Below are 23,355 nucleotides of genomic sequence, written 5' to 3'. Positions count from 1 at the left end.
CCATGGAATGTTTTGAGCAATATAAACAGCAGATCACAGCAAACACCGCAGCAGCTACCAGGAGATAAAACCCATCCTGGTTCCAGGAGCTCTCCATGTCTGTCCTTAGGAGCCCTCCTGTTCCAGCCATGCCACTATTTTGAGGCTCAGAAAGACCTTTCCAGCAAGAGAAAAACCACTCCAGCCACACAGTGCCCCAAAAAAGTCAAAGAGAAGGATGCTACCATTGTAAAGCCTTCTCTCCCCATAAGTTTACACAGAAAGGTTGACAGTACTCAGACAAAACTGGGAAATGGCTCCTTTTCCTTCCCTTCCTCCCTCTCCAAGAGCTTTTTTTGCGGACACAACATTTTCTCCTGCCAGCTCTGCAAGAAAACTTCTGGCAAGCTGGAGGCTGCCAAAGCCCAGCCCATGGCTGTAGGAAAGGTGCAGATCAAGTGTTTCAAATGCCTTTTGGACTGGCACAATTACCCCAGTAAGGGCTCCTGTTGAAGCCATTTGCAGCCAAGCCAGCTCAAGCAGCTCAGCACTCACACCAAAACTGCTGCTGTGGAGCTGCCAGGGTTTCCAAGGAGGAAAATTTTCCACTGGACCACCTCACCTCTCCTGAAGTCTTCAATCAGCAACAAGTGAGAGAATATTTAATGAGAAACAAGGAGCAAAGCATGATTTCCTCAGCTCCTCATACACCAGGTAAGTCCTCCAAAAGGTAAACCAGCCAAAAGGAGCTGAGGTCCAGCTGAGCCTTAGATGACAAGGGACACTTCCTCCTCTCCTTTCTTGGGGTTCAGTCTTGCATTTCATTAAAACTCATCAACAAGCAGCATTATGACCTCCCACTCACCTGCTTCAAAGCCTGCTTACGTTCTCTGTCTGAAGTGGGGCCAATGTCACTGTGGTCAAGTAGTCACAGACAAAGGAAGTGGGGGAAGGCAAAACTCAAGAGAAACACCTTTCTACACAGTAAAAGAGCTGCACAGAAACTCAAATTTTCTTTGTAAGTCACAGGCTGATTCTCTGTAACACTTCATGAATTGGGAAAGACACTATCTGCCAGCATTTCCAGTTAAGGAGCCCATGGGGAAGGCAGGAACTGAAATAATTTACCAATCTGAAGACAATTCCTATGGCAACAGCCTTAAATTCAGAAATAGAACTGTTTGGGACACTTGTAAAGTGATAGTGAAATCTGTGACACAGCCCCAGCTTCCCACAGAGCAACACTTCTTTCTTGTACATCTACTTAATTCATAGAGGAATGTCATAATCCACTAGAACTTTTGTAATGAGTAAAAGAACCCAATAATCCTACACAATAGCTGGAATTATTAACATCTGTCTTTTGAAAAGTGACATCATGGAAGGCTGAATGGCATCATAGACAGGAAACACCAAAGAACAGAGACATAGAAAGAAAATGCAAATTAAAACTTTTATTCTGGTGAAGTGTCCAATTGTACAAGTCTTTCAGAGCAAGCAAGAGCAGCCTGCAGTGCTCACGGGGAAGGTGCTGTTGCTCAGCTGCCCAAACAATCCCACATACAAAGTGAATGTCATGATTCTGAAATGTTACACCAAGTTTCAGGTCCCAGATGCCAAACCACAGCCCTGCTTGTGCACAGTTTACAAATGGGTGCACTCCCATTTACACAATGGGAGTGAACCATGTTTAAGCCATGAGTAGTGACTTATTGAAATGGACACATGTGTCAGCTGTAAAGATGACTCAGGCTCAGTAGCCCCCTTCTCATTAAGCCTCCTCCAGAAAAACTCCTCCATTGTCAAATAAAATTCCTTTAAAGGAAATGGAGGAAGGGATGGAAAATTCCAGGGATCCTAAATTAAGCCTTTGTGTGAACTCACACGAAGTTGACCTTTGCCATTGGGGTCCAGCAATTCAAGTGTAGCTACTTTGGAAACTTTTGGATTTTGCATATGAGATTTCTGGAAGATTTCATACTCCCAAAGCAGTTTAAATATTAACCCACAGCAGGAGGGAGAAGAGTCTGAAACAAACTTTAATAATCCTGCCCCATTCCAGTTGTGCTTTGTACACTGCTAGAATGAGGTAGGACAGAAAACTCATTCACTTTGAGCACATGCTTGGGAAAATTACACTATCCACTGTGGCCAAACAGTAGGGTTAAAATGGAAGAAAAACTTTAAAAGTGAAGTTTAAGCAATAATTTTCCTAGTCAGCATCCCCACAGCCTTACCTTAGGTGACCTTCAGAGCAGGTGCCTCTGCTTACAGGATGACAGAATTGTCTGGCAGTGAGAAATCACCCCAGAGGTTAGGAAATCTCTCCAGGGTTGAAACAAAAAGAATCCAAGGGATGAGTTGGCTTCAGGCAGGCACTGCTACAAATACACTCCAGAGAGCAAGTGCCTCTGGGGAGATGGTACATTAACAGACCTATAGAGAAGGCACAGCTATTGATGAGGGGGACAAAAGTTACTCCTCCCCTGAAGGAGGACTGAAAAAACATTTAAAAATCCAAGGAACTCAAACCATGAGAGTTCCATTCTAAAGCAGGAAAAGAGGTAAGGAAAGGAAACAATGTCACGGCCGAGGAATCAATAAAATTTGAAACTTTTTTCCAGACAACTCATCCTCTGTAAAGGATGTGTTATTGTTCTCAAAATTCCTGGAATCAATTGTTTAAGAGGGGAAAAAAAAAGAAAAGGACTTCATGTGGTTCAGCAACAGAAACCAGTAAATACTATTTACAGTAATGAACACCAAGAACTTTAATTAAAATGGAGTGAGCTAAATAGAGTGTATAAATGGTAATAAGAAAAAATAAAAAATGAGGTAGGCTATTAAAAAGAAGTGACAATTAATATGAAAGAACAGCACATCATGAAAGACACCTGTAAAAGCTATTTAACTGCTCAGACTGACAGAGTAAAATACTTCCAGCTGCTAAATTAACTGGGGATCAAATAACAAAATCAGAAAGTAATCTGAAACACAGAACAACTTCAGCTAACATTCCAGTGCACAGTGTCAGGGTACAGCACAATTTTACACATTTAATAGGTTTTGTATTCCTTGCCTTTCAGCTGGTTCAAAAGAATTAATTGCAACTTATCACTTTTTGGGGTATTTAGCAGGAAAGGTAAAGTGCATGTCACTAACCTTCAATCCTAACATGGGATGAGCGTCCTTGTGATCTCCAAGAACTTGTTCAGCTCAGAAGTGCTATTAAGGAAACAGGGTTTAATTCAAGTTGCTGTCTGGTTTAGCAGCTAATAAATAATCTGGTTTGCTACTGTTTTGAACAGCTTGTCAGGAGAACAAGACACTGACCAGGGCAGTGACTGTCTGCTTAAACTGAATGCTTTTTGTGAATGCACTGATCTGTGTCAGAAATAAACCCCCTAAGCTTCATTCTGATGGAAACTTGAAGGAAAATACAGAATATTCATGGATTGAATACTTGCAAGTGAGGATGGATGGTTGATGTAAGGACATCCCTCACAGAAGGAGCAATCCAGAAAAGTTTGAGCAGTGACTCGTTCTGCTGTGGGTTGAGTTTTACAGCAGCCCTCAGTCATAAACACGTTCAGGACTCATGGTCTAGATCCTATCCTTGGAAGTTTTAAAGCTTTTTCCATCTCATCATACAAGACTGATGCTCTGGAAGACCATGCAGCACATACCAGAAGTAAATAATGCATATTGCTGTCTTTCAGAGTGACAATGTATTTGTGTCACCTGTGTGTCCAGTACAAAATGTTATCAGGCTGCTCATCCCCATTCTGCCACACAGGGAGCTCTCAAGCCCCAGCAGCCATAACCAAAAGAGTTAAGCTTGGACTATTGCAAAAGCAGCACAAAGCTGGCATTTTCATGCATGATCAATTACCAGCTTGTCTTACAATTGCTTTGCACACCTCAGGCCCAGGGCAGTCTCCACTCAGGAAGCAGCAGGAGCACAGCATGGAGTTGGAGGCAGTCCCTCCCTTCTGGCAGAACAGCCTGTTGTTCACCCATCCTGCTGGGATTCAGAGCTGTTCAGGAGGCTTGCAAGCTTCTAGAAGCACTGCAGCATACTTTCAGGAGCTGTTTATAGAAACTCTAACCCAGCTGTGCAAAGTTTAGGTTGTATAACTAAAACCACACCAGGAATCAAAAGTCAAAGCGCTCATCTCCAATCTAGACATCCTGGGGAAATCTCACTGCTCCTGTGAGCAAAGTGAAACTCCCAGGGGGTGCTTTGCCCTTTCAGCCCTTCCTGGTCTAAAATACACGAGTAATAAAACAGTCACCCAGTGGCCTTGAATAGCAAACAGAGTCCACGTTTCCATTCAGGGGCCATTATTCTCCAGTGCTATCTTTTAGCACAGACTAAGGAAAAAAGCTTCCTTCACCATCCACCACAGGGAACTGACTGGAAAACAGCATTTCTGTAGCTAAGCCTGAAGCCATTCTGCTTTACTCAGGAAACAAAGCCCACCTAACAATTTCTGTCCTTTCCACGATCCAAAATGCTTGGGCAAATATAAATACAATTCAATCAGCATCAATCCTTCCCCATCCTTTCAGCTGTGGCCCCAGCTCTAACACAATTTCAAGACACTAACCCTATTAGAAGCCAGAAAAGCTTTTACAGTACCTTGCCTCCCAGATGGAGATTTAATTATATTATCCCCTGGACTGTTTAGACGTTTCATAATGAATGGACTAAGGGAAGCAAGATTTACATTTTTCTTAAAAGCAGCTTTATAAACAGATCTCCTGATTTTAATGTAGCTTTATTTAAGCATCTGAACATCAATAAATCCAGAGTCCAGTTAACATTGTTCATGGTTTCAGCATATTTAGTATATATATATGTCATATCTTACATCTGATGAAGAGAGCCACACTGTGCCTTATTGCCCCAGCATCCATGGGATCACCACAAGCCAGGTGATAAGCCAGGGCACTGGCTGGCAGATTGTCAGGAATCACTCTGGAGCTGGATGGAGCTTCCCCCTTTGTACACATGGGAGGCCTCCAAACTCCTCATCCCCCAGCTTGCAGCTCTGCACCTTGGAGCCAACCTGTTGGTCTGATGCAGAATGTTACAACCAGGACCTGTAGGTCCAGGCACCTCCTCTTCCTTCTGATGGAAAAATGAAGACCTTTGTGTCCTGGAGGCATCTTAACCACCCCACCTTAAGGACATGATAATCAGTAACTGTTACACATTATCTACCTCTGCCAGCCCAGAAGGTTCAGGGTTTTTTTGACAAATACCACCAAACAGGTCAAACTTGTTTCAGTAAAGGCTGCTCTGTTTCAGGAAGTCAGAAGAGCTCAGTCCACAGAGGATTCTCATTCCCCTCTTTAACACTGAGGGAATGAAAAGGGAAGGAACAAACAAGAGACAAGATTTCTTTTCCAGCACCAGGTTCAATCAGCATTAGCCTTATTTAGGTCAAGAGGTGTAACAGGAACTGACAGCTGTTAAAGTGAGGGGAACAACAGAAGAGAACAATCAAGCAGCTCTCTAGACTGCATCCATGAAAAACACTGGCAGACCACTGAACAACTTAATTTAACAACTTAATTTTGGGGGAAGGCAGAATGGGGGACAAGAGGTGCAGAGGAAGCCCAAATTTCCTCTCCAGCTCCATGTCAGCCCCTGACACACTGGCCAGTTTTACATTTCTACTTGATATGCAACAAAATACCAGCAATTAAAAAGTAACTTGGAACTAAAAGCCAGAAGCAACTCCATGCTTCTGAGAGAGTGCTTTTTATCCAGATCTCCCACCTGCACTATAACCATCCATTTCAGAACAGGCTAAAGCTCTGGAGCTGTGTCAGTTAGTGCCTCCAGGACATCAGCTGGAGAAGGATGCTGTGATCTACTCACCCAAACAAATGACTTGAAACCATTACAGTAGTGCAATCTTAAAGGTTTGATTCCTTCTCCAGGGGCAGAGGAGAAGGTGGGGAGTGTGCAAAGGGGAAGGAAAATTGGTTAAAAAAAAAATTCTGCCTTCAAGCAGCTGCAAGATGTTTATCTCCCAAATCCTAATGCCAGCAGCTAGATAAAATCAGCTGTCTGTGTCCTATCCCACCCCAGTCTGGGGGCTCACTGACTGAATCTGAGCCCGAGGGAAGCAGTACCAGCTGCCACAGAGATGGAGGTTCAAGAGGTTTCCTTGTCTCTCGATCTTTGCTTGCAGGACACTGGATTCCCTTAGCCCCTGACACATATAAGCCCTATTAGGAGCAATGCAGCAATTCCCACGTTCATTTTCTCCTCCATTCAACGGTCATTCCTTCTCACCAGCACCATCCACCTCACCCCAATTCCTGTTCAGAAGAAAAGCAACACCTCTAATTCCCCCTGGGCCCTGCTCAGAGGCCAATTAATCTGTCTTGATCCTCATCCTGATCCCAAACCTCCCCCATCCTGCATCTGAGGCAAGAAGCTGACTCATTCAGAGTCATGTTTGTCAAGTACTCCTTGGCCAGTTTGATAGTGATTGGAGTGGATAGAGGGGAGCATCTGGGTGCAAGGGGACTGAAGTGGCCTTTTGCTTCCTTCTAGTTGATCAGAGGCTTTCCCCTTTTCTCAGGGGTTCAAGCTTGCTCTTTGTCTGCCCTCCACAGGCGCTCCTTGACTTCCAAGGGCAGGGTGTTGAACAGGTCCTCCTCCACCACGAGCCCACTGCGTTTGAGCAGCGGGCACTCTCCCAGCTCCACGGGCAGGCACTCCAGGCGGTTCCCTCGCAGCTCGATCTGCGACAGGTTGGTCAGCTCTCCCACGCGCGAGGGCAGCGACTGCAGCACGTTGTTTCCCAGGTTCAAGGTTCTCAGCTTCCTGCACTGGAACAGCTCTGGTGGGAGACTCTCAATCTGAAAAAAAGAAACCAATCATAGGCAAAGTCACCAACAGGCACAGACACGCCTTCACAGATGGCCAATGAGCCAACACGAAGCTCCAAGGTTTACAGAGTCCCTGTTTTCAATCGTCCGCTTCTCCCTTGAGTGAGTTCCTGCTTTCTGAGCTTCCTGCTTTGGGTGGCTCCCAGCACGGTGATTGTATGGATTCCTCTTTCAGACACTGCACTAGTTACAAGAGATGACCAGTGATGGTGGCTAAAGCAGATGTTGTCTCCAGGACCAGAAATCTGCTCACAGCTGGGCTACACTGTCACATGCTTTCATCTGTACTGGCTTCTTTCCATCCCAAATCCTTTATTCTGTCGTTGGATCTTAGCTCCTTTGTTTTAAGTCGCCATTCTACAGTTGACATTACACTGAACAAAGACTGGGTTTAATCAGGACTTCTAGTTTGGCTGTAAGGTGGCAGAGATTACATGGGTACAACCTTGTGGCCCTGAGAACTAGCAATCTTCCATCATTTCCGTAGGGCTGTGAAATGTTGCAAAGACTTTCTAGGCTCCAAGTCACAGGGGCTTTTTACAGTGCCAAAAATAAAACAACAACAAAGTCAGCAGCTGTTAGCTTTCCCAACACCACCTTCAGGTAACCATGAATCACTAATTTAGTAAGCCTTATTTCTAGCAAATCCTTGTAATAGTCCAGTCTTCCCAAATAATTTCTTTCTATTGCTAAGGTTTAGCAAACACTAGGCTAGAAACTAAATGCAGCAACTCAGGATCCTCCCCTTAATACAAAGTCTCAGCTTGGAGGCTGTCATTTGCCTTTAAAAGCAAAAATTACTTTTCTAAACTCAAATTATGTAGCATATCATTTGTGCTAAATTAGCCTGTAATCCATTCTGAATGAGGAGGAATCTAAGAAAAAGCCAAGATGAAACCAGACCAATTAGAGACAATTCAATGCAGTCATTGTTACTGGTACTGGAATGTTTTGCAAACAGCAACATATGATCACAGACTCTTGAAAATAATAGAGTTATTTGAGGTACAAGTATTGGTTTAGGAAGGAAGCAATGTGTTAGAACAGCCTGCTTTCCAGTACAGGACAGCAGTGCCAGCCAACTCCAGAAGTCTCTATTTACTAAGACTGCTGAGATAAGAGAAGACATTTTAAGAGAGACAATTCCTGGCCTTGGGAAGTGCCAGTCTATCAGTCCTCGTGTTTCTTGCTGTCACCATTTACTGGGAGTAACCAGGCTGTCAGTAATTCTGGCTTTCCCAGATATCCAGTACAGTCTGGCTGTTCCATGGGGTCCTCACCACATTTTGTTTCTGAACCCACTGGAGCAAAGGCTGCTCAGCCTTCCTGTTGCATGGGTTTTTTTCCAGAGAGAAATGGTGGTGCCACACTGTGCTGCAGGAAATGGAACTGCCTCTAACTCCACTCATCCAAGAAATGCCCCACCCCAAAGCTGCAGAGGATACACTGCAGATTAACCCTCAGGAAGCTGTGCTAGGAAGGCTGCCAGAAGGCAAATGGTACAGAATTATCTGAGTTCTGAACAGCAACGTACCACGAAGTTTACCAGAGCTTCAGCCACCCACACAAACAGATGCATAACCCTCCAGTGCCAGGAAACCCCAGTGAGCACATGTTCAGCTGGAGTTGCTGAATGACTGCCCCTTGTCTGCTCCTACTCTGCAGAGGCACAAGCTCTCAGACACTAACCTCAGCTTATGGCTGGAGTTTTAGGAACCCTGTCTAATACTGAAATACACTAGCAATTAAATACTTGATTTAAGAGCATTTCTGTGAAAAGCCAAACCACAGTGAAGCTGTTGCGTGCCTCTCACAAGTAATGTGGCACTGTTCAGCCAGGAACAGATCTTGCCAATAGTAGGAAGGACCTTGATATATGACAGTGAAAACTAGCACTGCTCCAGGACAATCCTGCTCAGTCCCAGAAGAAACCAGAAGCACTTAATTATCTGTCTGCAATTTGTACTTGTGTTAGAGGCTCTTTCAACTTAAGGTCATAATAAACTCAAGGGAAAAAGTCTCCTAGGAATTTGCAGACAGAATGAATGAAAGCTTCAGCTTTGTCAGATATGGTAAATGAAGTCCCCTTAGTCTTAGAACAAGAAACAAAGAACTAGATATGGGTATAGTTTGCTTTAAGCAAATAAACACCCACCAACACAAGCCAAGAAACATCTTATGGTAATCAGGCAGCAGAGCACACTTGGTCATCCTCTCTTATCTGCCCTGCACTTAGACTGAAACAAAAAGCACGTGTTTACAAGACCAAACCATGGAGTACTCCCTGCAAATGCAAACTACACTAAGGAAAGCTGTAAGCCAGACATGTATTCCCTATATGGCTGCTCCCAGTGTATGTACATGTCTGAAGTACAGGTTTAAGTACATAGTTTTAGATTAGGACTACAGTTTCTCAGATCTCCATTTTAAGCCCAAAATCAATGTTAATCTAGAGACTACATGCTTCCAGCTGCAGAGAAACAACTGACTTCCAGGGTTTCTAAACAGCCTCTAATTGGCACTTGGAAGCAGCCTCACTGTTGAGAGAAGAAATGCAACAGGACAAGGACTCTTGGAAGACAGGCTTGCCCTGGAGCTATCTGCAATGTTTGGCCTTAGATAAACCCCTCAGAGAGATACAAAAGCAGTGCCAGTTGTATCCACAGACCATTGTAGCATGTTTAATCACACAGATAACAGAAGTGCCAGCACTATTTCCTCACACAGCAACTCAGCTCTTTGCTCACTTACCCTGTTGGCTGTCACAGCCAGATTCTGCAGGTTTTGAAGAAGTCCAACATCTGGTGGTATGAAAGTTAAGTTGTTGTGGCTGAGATCCAAGTACCGAAGTTTCCGGCAATAGAAGAGCTGAGTAGGGATCTTCTCTATCTTGTTACGGTTCAGGTAAAGGCGTTCCAAGTTGGTCAGGTTGCCTATCTGCATGGGGATGTAGGCAATGTGGTTGTACCACAATTTAAGGCAAGTGAGACGATGTAAGTGCTGGAAGCTGATGATTTCCTCAATAGTTTTGAGGTTGTTGTCCTTCAGGTCTATTTCCTGCAAATTGTGGAGGCTAAAGATAGAGTGAGGAATGCGTTCCAAGTCACACCGGATCAGCTCAAGCTCTGTCAGGTTGACCATCTTCTTAAGGCTGTTGAGGACAATGAGCTTGGTGCCCTCATTGTTGATGGAAAGCTTCTGAAGATGGACACCAACATCTGTCACCACCTGTGGCAGCTTGGTGAGGTTACTCTTCATCCTCAACACCTTCAGCCTCTTCAGCTCCCTCAGTCCATCTATCACAATGTATCGGTTGTTTTCAGCGCTCAAATTCCCTGTCAGGTGAAGCTCCTCTAGTGTCTTCAGGCTATAAATCCAAAGAGGAATCTCCTTAATGTCTGTGAACTTGATGTGGAGCGATTTCAAATTCTCCCTCAAGAAGGCAAGGGCTGGGGCCTCGATTTTGGCAGCTGTGTGGTAGAGCCACAGTTCCTTAAGGCTGGTGAGCTGAGCAATGCTGGGGGGAATAGTGACATCAGGGATAAGCTCCAGCTTCAAGACCTCCAACTCAATGAGGTCAAAGACTGTGTCAGGAATGCCACTCAACATGAAAAGATGCAATTCCAGCTTATCCTGAGAGTTTTTGGTGATCCTCTGGCGTAGTTTCTCCAAAGTCCACTCATTGTTGAGGTTCAGCTGCCGCAATTTGTTCTCACTCACCTCTGAGAGAAAGACAGCAAAGCGCTTGGAGTAGAGGGGGTCGTACTGATCAATCAGATGGAGCATAAAAGCAAAGTCATTTTTCACATCAGGAATGTCACTGTAACTGCTCTCCTCCCGGATGGACTCAAAGGAGTATTTCTTGAGCGACCGCCTCAACATCCACCACAGTGTGTACATGCAGATCAAACCATAGAAAATCACCAGACTGATGTAGAAAGAAGCCAAGATTTTGAAGAGAGTGGCCAAAGGATGAGCACAGCGGTACATCCTGTAGCCAGTCAAGCTCTCAATGTCCACTTTACAGTCTACATCAAACGTTATGTTGTTGACATAGTACACAGTATAGCAAATTATCAGAATGAACTTGATTACTTTGATTATGGTCTGTCTCATGTACAGGCGATAAACTATGTCTCCCTCTTCCACATGAGTACGGAACTTTTTCACTTTCTCAAAGAGTGCTTTGGCTTGCTCACCTTCCTTTTTGTCCAAGACACCGGTCTCAGACCTGTCCACAATCCCTTGCTCAATTCGAGATTTTGTTCTCTGCAGCATGGGAACAGTGGCTTCCACATCCTCACTGACCGTGGAGGATTTCTTGTCCATGGAACCATTCATTTTTCCAAACGCTGGTTTGGTATCGCTCTCTTCCACCACCGTCTCAGACAATGCTCTCGTTGTCCATGGAGAGTCAAAACACTTAAGCAAAATAGACACAAAATGCTCCAGCTTGGAGCTGGTCCTTGGGAACTTGAACCAGAAGTTGCTACAAGCCAGAAAGATGAGGGTATGTAGCAGCACCAGATAAGGAAAATACTTGGCAAACCAGTGAAGACGGTTCTCGTAACACACCGCATCCACGTAGTTGTACTGGTGCCGGTCCAGATCGTATCGGATCCCTGTAGGCCCCGAGTCGGCAGAGGGAACAAGACTGGTGTTGTAGTAGGGACGCTCCGGGGCTGCCACTGTCCATCCCCTGACAGAGTCATTGCAGGAGTCCTTGGTAACCCATTTACAGGGCAAACAAATCATTTTGTCCTGGGTGACCTGGAGCGTCCCTCCGAACACGGCGATCATCAGCATGACGATGGAGATGTAGTCCGTGAAGACGTCCCACCACGGCTTCAGGATGCGATAGGCTGGCTGAGTGTCAGCGAAGTAGCGCAGCTCGGTGACTGGAATCATGATTCACCTGGAAGCAAACCAGAAACAGCTTAGAGAGTTTTGTCCTGCTCTTCAAGAGGGCGTGAGAAAACACATGTTAAGTGCTGGCATAGCAAAACTGGGATTAGCTAAGATGCAATTCAAGTAACTGTGAGACAAATGTATGAGGCTGCCTGTGAGTCATTTGCTATAGCCCAGGCAGTGACGTTTGTTCAGCCTTCCGTGACAGACAGACAAATTGTCACAAAACCTCAGAACTGGTGCTTATTGTTAGCAGTCTGTGGGGTAAGACACTCAAAGAAATCTCAAAGGGCAGACTTAACTCCCTTGACCAGACCAGTACTTGGAAATTTACTGTTTTATCTAGGGATTTAATTTCAGGGATGAAGGAATTTGCCAGCACTGTTAGAAGTGATAAAATCTACACACAGACCATATTTATCATTGGTTTGTTACTGCTTCTACATAAAATTCTGCATATGGCTGGTTCTCAGATTGAAGGAGCACGGAAAACATCTACATACAACACAGTTATGTTTCCTAGAACCACTTCATTGATGCAACTCATTATGACATTCATAAAGCAAGCTGGAAAAGAGAAAAAACATTGCTCAACATCATGACTTTTCCAAGTAAGTAATTTTGGCTTCCTTCCTTTATGTTAATTCTCCAAGGAAAGATTAGCTACTTGCCTTTTGAGAAATTCAGTACTGAAATGCTGCAGCAGCTGGGTTTTTGCCTTACTTACTTCAGAAACAGAGGAAGGGGGAAACAAGCTTGGAAGAATTTGCTTCTCTGACCAACCTAGAGTTCTTCTCAGCAGGGATTTAAGTGTCACAAAGGAAATCAAAAGGTTCTGGGAAGCACAGGCCTGATGGTAGTGCTTATTCTGTCCTTTAGACTTGCAGATGAAACTTTGAGCAAGCTCTTCAACAAGCCCCAAAGCCTGACTGATCCATGGATAATGGAGCTCACAAAATCCCCCTATTTGACAGGTAACACAGAAGGCCATGGAGTCACTGTAACTCATTCTAATGCCAGTGAAAAAGCAGTAATACCACAGCATCCTTTTAGCAAAGTTCAGGAGCAAGACAAGCACTAGTTTTTCAGTCATTTTGAAACTCACACAATTCAAGTATAAGGGAGAAAACAAAAATTCAAGCATGCTACCCCAAACCATAAGATTTCATTTGTACAGACAGTCCAACAAGTCCTGGAGGGCCAAAAGCTCAATATCACTAGTTGGGACAAAGCCTTCTGTGACAAGGGGGGAGGGTGCCCACACCATCTGCTTTGGTAGAATTCAAGTTTTTATTTCAAATTAACTTCCACCACTGAACTGCAAAGAAAGCCATTCCTAACTCAGAAAGCACCACATTCCCTAGAGACACTAAATGCAGAACTCTATTCTTTGGTTTGCTGTTTACAACAATAAGTGGTCAAATGACAGCTCTGGCTCAGTGCTGCTTGGGAAAGTTTCAAGCAGCTACAGGTGTAGATTGATAGATGAAAACCATTCCTGAAGTAAAGTTTTTCCTTCTGCCCATCCAGGTCCAACACTACATTAGTCCATCACAAAAGCCAGACTGGGGAAATTCCACTTCCTTTTTGTGGGTAATTTTGAGAGGAAAAAGTGGCATTTCCTGTCCTACAAATTCAGTAAAACAAGGAACAGCAAATCTATTAATGATCAACCAGCAAAGTCACAAACAAGGGTTGAAAACAGTGATCTAGAGCACTGTCAGAGGAAAAAAATGTCCTGTAGGACTGCAGAGCCCCCGAGAAGTGGCTGACACACCTCTGCAGAAGGAACTGCACTAAACAGGGCAGGAGAATTGTGCATCCACAGGGGAGGGAGCAGGCAGAGCTGAACCTCTTCTGGACAGCAGCTGAGCAGCCAGAGGAGACTGACAAGGTGTTGAAAGCCTCCCTCCCAGCCCTGTAACTACCCTGCTGCAAGCCCTAGGCAAGGCATTTCAGCTTCCTCCTTGGAATTCATCTGCCCCAGGGAGAGGAGAGCCCACGTGCAAGACACATTTAGGAAAAGCTGTCTGTGAGTACTAAGAAATAATAATTGCAGGATAAAGCAGAGGCTCTCTCTACACACCAGAACACCTGAAATGAATCCAGCAGTTAAACAGCTCTTCATGAAAGAACATACTCCTTCTACTCCATATCAAGGGGAAAAAATATGTTTATCTCTTTCCTCTTGCCTTGATACCAACTTGTCCTCAAAGGTCCTTCCTGCTTCCTCCCTCTTGGTTGACAAACTTGTAGGAAATATCAGACACTCCATAGTAGGATTATGAAACTGGGATGATCTCTTTTCAGGAACTGGGGTCTCATGACATTTGCAAACGTGTTGTAGTGCTGGGTTTACTCATTTTGCTCAATCCAGAAAATGCCTAACTCTTTCTCACAAGAAATGAACCTTTTACTCACTTTGATTTGTAGCTCAGGATATGTAGGAAGGAAACCAAAAAGAAATTAGCACAGCTGGCTCCCTAATTCTGCTTACCAGTCACATGGGGTAGGAAATCCCCCTTTACACTGTGCACTTACAAGACAGCTAAAAAAAAGAATCATGAGCATCCCTTGAAAACTATTACAGTTCAGTGTCAGCAATTAACAGGGTGGAGCAGGAAATCTCCTGCCTTCCAGGAACAATGAAGGGGCACTAGGGGAAGAAAAGAACATTGACAGCAAATTCTCACTTCTGGCAGCAGTGGAGTACCCATTCAAGTCCCAAAAAGGAACAATAAAACTAGGGGCCACCTTTCCAGGAGCTGGAATTTACTGTTTTATCTAGCCTTATTCCCAGTATCTGCAATGAAAGGGAAAAGTACCCAGCAAAAACGTGAAAAAGTAGATGGGCAAAGTCCCATCCCTCCTCACCAGATTCCCTGTGTATGCAGTTCAATTCTAACTCCTGATGGTTCTACATCAGGAGATGTATCTTGTCATCAAATGTCATCTTGATTTTGGGAACTCCATCCTGTAATGATTTTAGAACACGATTCTTGCTGCAACATTCTCCATGCTGGATTAGAGCAGTTTTGCTGCTAGGGTGGATGACAACAGCAGACAAGTCACATTCTCAGGGCTCATCTCTGTCCCTTGATTCTCCCTTGCAGAGAAGGATTCTTCCCACAAGGGCTGGGATTTCCAGCACTCTATAGGGAGACAACTCGCAGGTAGCTGGAGCACCAACTCTCCCAACATGGGCAGTAGAACAGAGGGATTTACACGGAGGGTATTACTCTGGCATGGGACTGAGAACAATGCTTGCATGAAGAGAGCTGGCCAGAAATAAAGTTACTTCCCTTGTGACCAAGAGCAAACCAAGATCCCCAGGACCAGCACACTCAAGATTTCAAGCTTCTGCTCTTTTTAAGAGTTGGATTCCAGGATGGTATGTCAGCAGCAAAAGAGTCACTGTGAAGAAGCTTTATTTGCCAAGTCACTTCTAGCACACAGCCTCACCAAGGGCTGAGCACAGAACACCTGAACTGAGTGAATGAGTTTATGGACAGGAACAGCTACAGAAAAGGAAGTTCAGTGTCAGAGCAGTGTTGGTGAAGAAGGGTCCAAGCTCTTTAATATATACTTCAAATTGCAGAGCCCTCCACTTGGAGCTCAGGACCAGGCAATGTATTTGCAGTGTAGCTACCTCTGCCACAGGAAGTCATCAAAACTGAGATTCTGAGAGTGCTTAAGTTTAAGGACAAGTTGACTTTACTAAACTTGCACAAGCTGATACATCAAAACTTCTCTGTCCAAACTCCTGTCAACTTACCAGCCACATCTAGCACACAGTCCTGAGCAGTCCCCCAACCCCTGCCCCCTCAGAAATCACTTTACATTGGAGGATTTCAGCTACATCAAGCAACACTACTTTGAGCTTCTCTATAGCCAATAAAGAACCACCTCAGGACAGTTTAGAGCAGCAACCCCTGAGATTGTTCAGTAAAAGATCTGTATGCTAAAGCCCCATTGTTATATAACAGGATCAATACAGCCAAGATAAATATGCTCCTGAAATGTTTACACATTCCATGTGTGGCTACTACATACCTCTTCAGGGCCTGCAAATTCACCTGGATCCAGATTTGCATCCCACCAGGAACCATCCCTGCCTCAGCCTGCTGGGCACAAACCTACAGCCTCCCCACTAATGCTGAACAGGCTGCCCCAAGTGAAGGAACAGCAGTTCCAGACTTACATAACCAGCCTGCCAAACCTACCCAGCCTTCAGCCAACCATAAGCATCACCAAGTACTAATCCTATGTTTTACCAAACACACCTGGAGGAAAAAGATAATCACTCATGTTGGAATAACAGGGACATTCTGAACAAACCACACCTACACAGTAAAACCAGTCAGAAACAAGATTAAATGCATCTAGCTGACAGACATCATAAAAGCAGCAAGTACCTTCTTAAAGGCTGACAGAGCTGAGAGCATGAATGTTTCCCACAAACCACAGGTATTAACAGAGGAACTATTTAGTAACTACTCTCTGATTTTGACAATTCCTCTATCCAAAACCACTTAATTTCAAGCACTGAAGATTGACCTATTGTCAGCAGACACCTAGTTGAACAGTACTTCAAATTCCTGCCTGCAGCTGCTGGCCAGCACATCCAGCTCGGGACAGAGTGAACAGAAACAACATCACTGTTCTGTTTCACTGGCCAGTTTGTCAGCTTGACTCATCATTGCTGAATACTTTATCCAGCCTCCTCTTTCCTCCTCTTTTCTGTTACTAACAAAGCTATTGGCCAGAAAGCACTTATATGCACAACCTTAAGACACATACAAGAATGCACAAACCCCCCTGATTTGAAGAAAATCCTCACATTTAGTCTCACAAAACAGTTCTGGGTAAGTAGACATCAATGAATTTTTATGTTGAATCTGGCAACCCTTTGGTTTTGTCTACACATATTTTAATTACTAGTTGATTTCATTTTAAAATTGTGGACTGCAAAGCACAAGTCAAACCCTCCTGACAGAATTTCTTACCTCTCAGAAGCCCAGAGAAAGAGGGAGTTGTTCAGGTGCTGACAGCATCAAAGGTAGTTGGAAATAATAACCTTGATGCTTTCAAGACTACAGCCCTGATTATTAACGCGCTACAACACGTTACAGTAAGTTTTCAACAGAGCAGAGCTTCCCTCCTCAGCAAGCTGCCACCTGAAATCCTAAAGAAGGGCATGACACAGAGCTCTTTGTTCAAAATCAGGAAATGCAAGAGCTTACTGGGCAGAAATGGGACTGGGAATTTATGTTTCTCCTCCCCCATGTTTACTAGGTCCAGAATTAAGAGGGGGGGAAAAAAGGGAGGCTGAAAACAGAGCTGCTTTCAGGCACCCCTCAGAAAACCTTCCCAGCTCAAGAACAGCCACATGATCAACTGGGAAAGCCCAAGACATGAGATGGAACAACTGCAGTTGTTTTGTCCTTTGCTGCTTAGAACAAAACAGCAGTGAAGCCAGATGTCAAAGCCCTAAATAACCATTATTCCTGTATCAGGCCCCTTCTGCTTTAAAAAGATAAACCCCTCCTGTGGGACAAAACATCTTCTGAGGCAGAGAAATGAATATGATCACTAGATGATCTTTAAGGTCCTTTCCAACCCAAACCACTCTATGATTCTCTGTCAAGTTGAAAGGGTCATTTATCATTTTGACAGAGTGGAACAGGCAGTGAACCCAACACTGAAAGGAGGGTAAGGTGGTTTCCACAATGTCCAGCCCCACCCAAGCCACATGACACAGCAGGATGAAGTGAATCCACTGCATCACATTGTCTTTATTGAAGTTCATTAAAAAGAATAATCCACCTACATTAGGGATAGTATTTTATCATCTTTACACCTCGCCATTAACTGACTCTGTCAGATGCAAGGCTGTCAGTCTTAAGCTTAGTGCAACAGCTCCTGTTTACCATCACACAACCACACGTGTCCTGACAAGTACAGGGAAGAACAGCTGCACCACCAGAACAATCCATGCTAGACTTAGCTTGGCCTGCCACATTTTCTGCCTCCTGACAGTGTTTTGCCCCAGCTGCACAGAACTGAGCACAGTCTGTAGTTACCAGCATCACTGACACTTGGGGCAGGGACTGTGTGCTGGTGTTGTAAATTTAAGTCCATCAGATGACTTGCAACATTGATGTAAACCACAGCAAAATGGCTGTGTCAGCTTATAAATTATGAATGTACATGGCTACAGGCTTCCTATCCAAAATTAATTTTCTCTTTGCCATAACAAAAATGCTTCAAGGACAGGGCATTGAACCTGTCTTGGAAAAGCACAACTGGCTTCCTCCAACAGGACACAATGAAGCAGTCCCTTGTGCTGCCTGATACAAGTGATTGAATTCATTCTGCTAGTAACTACTCAAGAAAACCAGACCAGCTCCAAGCACCTCACCAGATGCAGGAGGGGGCTCTGCAGCATTTAACTCCAGCACTGAGGGCTGGAGGAACCAGCTGCTCTCAGTTCTCTGTGGGAAGGGCAGACAGAGCAGAGCTTTGGAATAACTAACAGCAGATAAGAAGTCAACAATAAATTCCAAGTGAGTAAAAGCAAGGATAACTTAATTCATTGATGACAGACTGGCACAACATGTACAAATCCATGGGTGTTACCACAGCTATTTTCAAGCTCCAAGAGATGAGGCAGTCAGGATGAAAGACGACACAGACAAGAGCAATGCAAGACAATTAAGACATCAACTATCAGTACACTAATATCTCACCCCAGTCTGAGCAAAGAGGAGCAAGAACCTCTTCATACATTCCCTACAAGGCTTGCCCTCAGGACCACCTGCTCCAAAACTGTGACTTCCAGCTCAGAACATTTTCTGACTGTATTAGTTAATAAAAAACAGACCACCTCACCCTGCATCACCAAGGCCTGATAAAACCAAAACTCTAAAAGAGAACCTGTTAACTAGTCCAGCACACATCTTCACTGTGCACAGAAGCAGGCTGAAGCTCCAGGAGCAGCAGTCACTAGAGGAGCTTTGTGAATTGCCAAGGTAATTTTATAGCAGATGTTAACAAGGTTTGGTACACAAGGTGAGGGCAGCACTGTTACTTCAGCAAGGGGGTCAGGACTGAATTCACCTTTTAGTTTCAAAAGCAGTTTCACAGCAGCAGGAAAGGCAGAGATACCCCAGCTACAGGAACTGGATTTCAAGTTGCAATACAAGACACATGCACCACATCAACAGTTTAAGAAAAAAGCTGCTTGGAAGCATTCAAGAGACATTCTCCAAAGCATGTAGACTGCTGAATACCTGTTCAGTATTAGTGTGCAAAGCCTAAACTGAGGCTGGGTTTGAAAACACTTGTAGAAATGCATAAAGGGAGACTCACCACACTGCAGCTGAATAATTGAATTTTAACTGTTACCAAAATAATAGCTGTGCACAGCTCCCCTTGCTTTAATGAGCCCCACACAGAAATCCTAATAAACCCTTCTCCAGCACCACTCACCAGATAATGCCTTCTATTTTCTGAGATACCAGTTAAGCTCAATTAAACACAAAAAAACTTTCTTCTGAAGTACTCTACTGAACAAAAAACTTCTTTAGTATTTGGAAAAGGCTTCTTAAAAGCCTGCTCTAATCAAACAGCAATATTTTGATACACGTGACCTCCACTGCTTATTTGATGTTTTTTTTGTAATAGCACAAGGGACCCCCAAACCACAGACCATCTCTCTTGACTGCCTGCAGCAGTTACTATAATGTAACCAGCTTCAGAAAGTCATCACTGGAAGGCTTCAGGCACTCACATCTCAAGCATGGCAACATTAGCTTTTAACACATGGCTTCTGGCATGCTTTAAGGAAATATTTATGCATGTTGTCTTTGACCTACAAGAATTAAGAGTTTTCAAATACCATGACAAAGTTAAAAAAAGAAAAGGGTCAGTGAACTGCCAGAACACCAGATGAGCCTTAGGGGTTTCTTCTATTCTGGAATGAACACACTGCACATCCCTGCTCAGAACACAGCCAAGCTGGACAGAATTTCCCATCCTGAAGATGGGCACAGACTCTGCAATGCCTTTAATCACTGTCCCAGTGCACAACCAAGGAGGCTGGGACATTCCTGCAATGAGTTTCTGACATTGCCCAACTGACACCCACACAGGTGACAGGTGAGTGCACTGGGAAAAACTGCCTGGAGACGCCTCTACAGGAGGACAAATATCAGCCCACGGGAAATGGAAGGGCACCCACCAAACCACCAGCTCCTCCTGCTTCTCAGCTGCATTCCTTTCAGGCAGCAGTCACCAAAACATTTACCGGGCAGCCTCTGAATTTACTGTTAAGTGCAGTAACAAGTCAGGGTTTATGTGGCCAGGATTTAGTTTTATGGGTGACTATATAATGTTATATTCTACTTTTTACAAGGCTCAGTTCCTTTGTCATCTCCAAGCTAAGGGCACCCAGAATTTAATTAACACTACCACAATTAAATACCGCCACTCTCCCCACCACTGTCTGACCAACCACCTTTCCTCAGTATCGATTATCTCATGTGCTGGGCTTTGCATCTATGTTTAAGCAGGGTCTTTTTTGTTTTTTTGGCTTGACCAGTCAGAGCTGGCCCAGAGCCCTCACCTTGCAGCAGAGTTCTGCTATCTGCACGTCAGTTCTCTGTGCTGGAAGTGGCTGATATTCCTACTTGCTGGATCCCGAGCGAGTGCTGAAGCGCTGCACTCCCCACAAGCCATGGGAACAGTTTCCCTGAAATGAGACACAGATTATCAGCAAAAAAGAGGGGATCGAGTTCACAGAGGGACATGTAAAAACTCGGCAAACAGTACCTAAGAAGCAACAAACAACTCAGAGGGTCACTGGGAGCCAGAAAGAGACATGCTGATACCTAGAAATATGGCAAGAACACTAGGAGCCAAGTAAAACTCAGCAGGAAGGAATTTCCAGCATCTGTGATTCTAACAGAAGTTACCAAAAAGCAGGTGTTGCAGATGCAGCCAAAAGAGATGCTGAATGCTAATGTCACAACTAAGTCTACACAAGTAGAGGCAGAATAACAAATCATTGTCAGATGGGGAAAGAGATGACTTTACTGCCTAATTTCTAGTCTGAAAAGCCTGATCCACTTTAAACGTTACTATAAGGTATCAGAAAACACAGATCACACACCTAACCAATCCAGATCCAAGCAACTGCCCCCTTCGCTCACAACACGGATCTTCTTAAAAGTGGAAGCAGTTGAGCACCACCAACAAAAATTTCAACTGGGCTGGGGTTTTTTTCCTTGCTTCCTGCATGTCAGCACGGGGCATGGGAAAACAGGCAAGGGAGCAGATCCTTAGAGGGATCTCTCAAGCATCCAGCCTCCCAGCCATGTAGAAGAAGACTGCAAAACATCGGAGAGTGTTGCGTTAACAACAGGGAGAAATGAGAAAGAACAGACATCAGTGGGAGAAAGTCCAACCCCATAATGCTGAAGATGTCCGAGGGTTCATTCCTCTTAATCCCAAAGTTACCATTCGGGCTAACAGATTTTGAAGCAACACCCTGCAAACCAAAGCTATTGCATTTTAGCCGTACCACAGTGCCGCAAAGGCAGCACCGGGAGGAGAGGACTCTCTGACCTTCTCTCCGCTCTAGGCAATGGGTACCAGCCTCAACCCAGCACACCTCGGCACCAGCCCCCGCCACTCCACCGCAGCTTTCCGGACACAGAAAGAAACATCCTCTGGGAGATATAAATAAATCCCACCGCGCTTCCGTCCGCAGGTAACAAACAGCGGCGTCCTCCCCTCGTTGGGGGGACACTGCGCACAGCCCGGCCCTGCCTCACCCCACAGGCGGGGCGAGGACCCCCCTGCCCCGGGCGCTGTGAGAGCAGGGACGGCGGGACACGGAGGATCCGAATCGCTGCCCAATTACTCAGCAAATCCTTCCTGCTCGCCGCTTCCGAGCCCCCTCAGCCGCGCCCCCCCGACCCGGCGTCCCACCCCATCCCCTCCGGGACATCACCCCACAGGGGGACACGTCTCCACAGCCCGCCCGTGGCGTGAGGGGAGCGCGGCACACCCACCTGCCCGCCGCGGCCGTGCCGGGAACCCACCGCACCCACCTGCCCGCGGCGCCCACCCTCCCTTACGCCGCTCCGGCGCCTTTTGTCCGCCCTGCCCGCAGCGGCCCCGCCCCGGATCTGACCTCACCCTGTCTGCGCTGCCACCATCGCCTCGTCCCGCCGCCATCTTGGGGGCGGGCATGGCAATAGGGGCGCGGCGCCATCTTTGTGCAGGGCGCGCTCCACAGGGGAGCGGGCGGGAAGAGCGGCGGGAGTGAGGGCGGCGGCGCCATCTTGGTGCCGGGCAGCGCTCAAAATGGCGCCAGTCTTAAAGGAACCGAAAGCATTCAGCTGCTGAAAAGTTTGTGGTATCTGAAAAAAGTGATTCACTCGTAGCTATTTGTTACTTGTCTGACGTAATGGAGAACACTGTGCAGCATAATTTCTTTTTAAATGAATAAAGGATGGTTCAAAGGCATTAGTTGTAATTTTATTAGTGTACAGCAGGTGGTTCTGAGTGGTTAAGTGCAGCCAATTTTAACTTGTCTACACTAGTGATGTGTGGAACAATAAAGTAAGTGCATCTGTGGCTTTCAAGGAATATTATAAGTCTTAGCAACTTCCTGTAGCCACAGGCACAGGACCTGTACCAGAGGAGCTGGGATATGTCCTTATGTTTACATATGGGGATATAAGGACCTGTATAACATAAGGACCTGTACCAGAGGAGCTGGGATATGTCCTTAAGTTTACAGCCTTATGTCCTACCAGTGCCAGGACATAAGGCTGTAAACTCTTATCAGCCCAGTGCAATAGCTAAGTTTTTTTTTAACTAAACGCTAGTTAAGAATTGTTCATGTTCCAATGCATTTATTAAATTAAAATTACCTGAAGAAAACGAAGGTTTTAACTTTCCTTGAGTTTTATAGTCAAAAGTACAAGGTCAGATGTGCCCTTTACATCACTGACCTCATCCAGAAATTTCTGCTAAATTCCAAGAGGGCATTAAGGTGAAGTTTCATTATACTTTTGGACCAATATAACGTCTAAATCCTGACAGAGAAGGTAGGGGCTTGTGTCCATCCCTTTTTCTCCCTACTCCTCCCTGCCCACATCTCTTTTTCCTTGCACGACCTTTTGCCCTCATATCTACTCTGAACCAGTTCAACTCACGGACCTGACAGAAAATTGACCACTTTTCTGCTAAATTGGCTTTTTGCTAATACATCTAAACAAACAAGTTAAATTCAGGGACAAACAACAACCAGGGAAGACACAAGGCTGGTGGAGGACAGGGCAAAGAAAGCGCGGGAAAAAATGCCACTGAGCCATTTGAAGGCTCCATATCTGACACAAACATTCTACAGAACCAAATTTTCCTTCCTGTTTGTTTCAGTGTTTGATTTAAACAGAAATCTAGACAACAGAGTTTTCCTCTCCTTGTAGACATTCCCTCCTGCTTAATCACCTCAGGGATGCCTGAGGGGTGTCGCGTTGGGAT

General features: G+C 45.0%; 1 protein-coding gene across 2 annotated transcripts; it reads right to left on the bottom strand.

Annotated features, from left to right (window-relative positions):
- Positions 1-1,418: 1,418 nt before the first annotated feature.
- LRRC8A (leucine rich repeat containing 8 VRAC subunit A) lies at positions 1,419-21,941 on the bottom strand. Of its 2 annotated transcripts, none has more exons than XM_036393862.2 (4): positions 21,876-21,941; positions 20,426-20,551; positions 9,643-11,806; positions 1,419-6,861 (listed from the first exon to the last, which is right to left on the bottom strand). In XM_036393862.2, the coding sequence occupies exons 3-4, from the start codon at positions 11,797-11,799 to the stop codon at positions 6,586-6,588; spliced, it is 2,433 nt and encodes an 810-aa protein (XP_036249755.1). In that variant the 5' UTR covers positions 11,800-11,806; positions 20,426-20,551; positions 21,876-21,941; the 3' UTR covers positions 1,419-6,585. The 2 variants fall into 2 exon arrangements, with proteins under 2 accessions (XP_036249755.1, XP_036249754.1); XM_036393861.2 differs by lacking the exon at positions 21,876-21,941 and adding an exon at positions 20,972-21,624.
- Between the last annotated feature and the right edge of the window lie 1,414 nt (positions 21,942-23,355).

The sequence above is a fragment of the Molothrus ater genome, chromosome 20 (genome assembly GCF_012460135.2).
Source record: "Molothrus ater isolate BHLD 08-10-18 breed brown headed cowbird chromosome 20, BPBGC_Mater_1.1, whole genome shotgun sequence".
In the NCBI taxonomy this organism is placed as follows: Eukaryota; Metazoa; Chordata; class Aves; order Passeriformes; family Icteridae; genus Molothrus; species Molothrus ater.
This window is presented reverse-complemented; position numbering and strand designations above follow the sequence as displayed.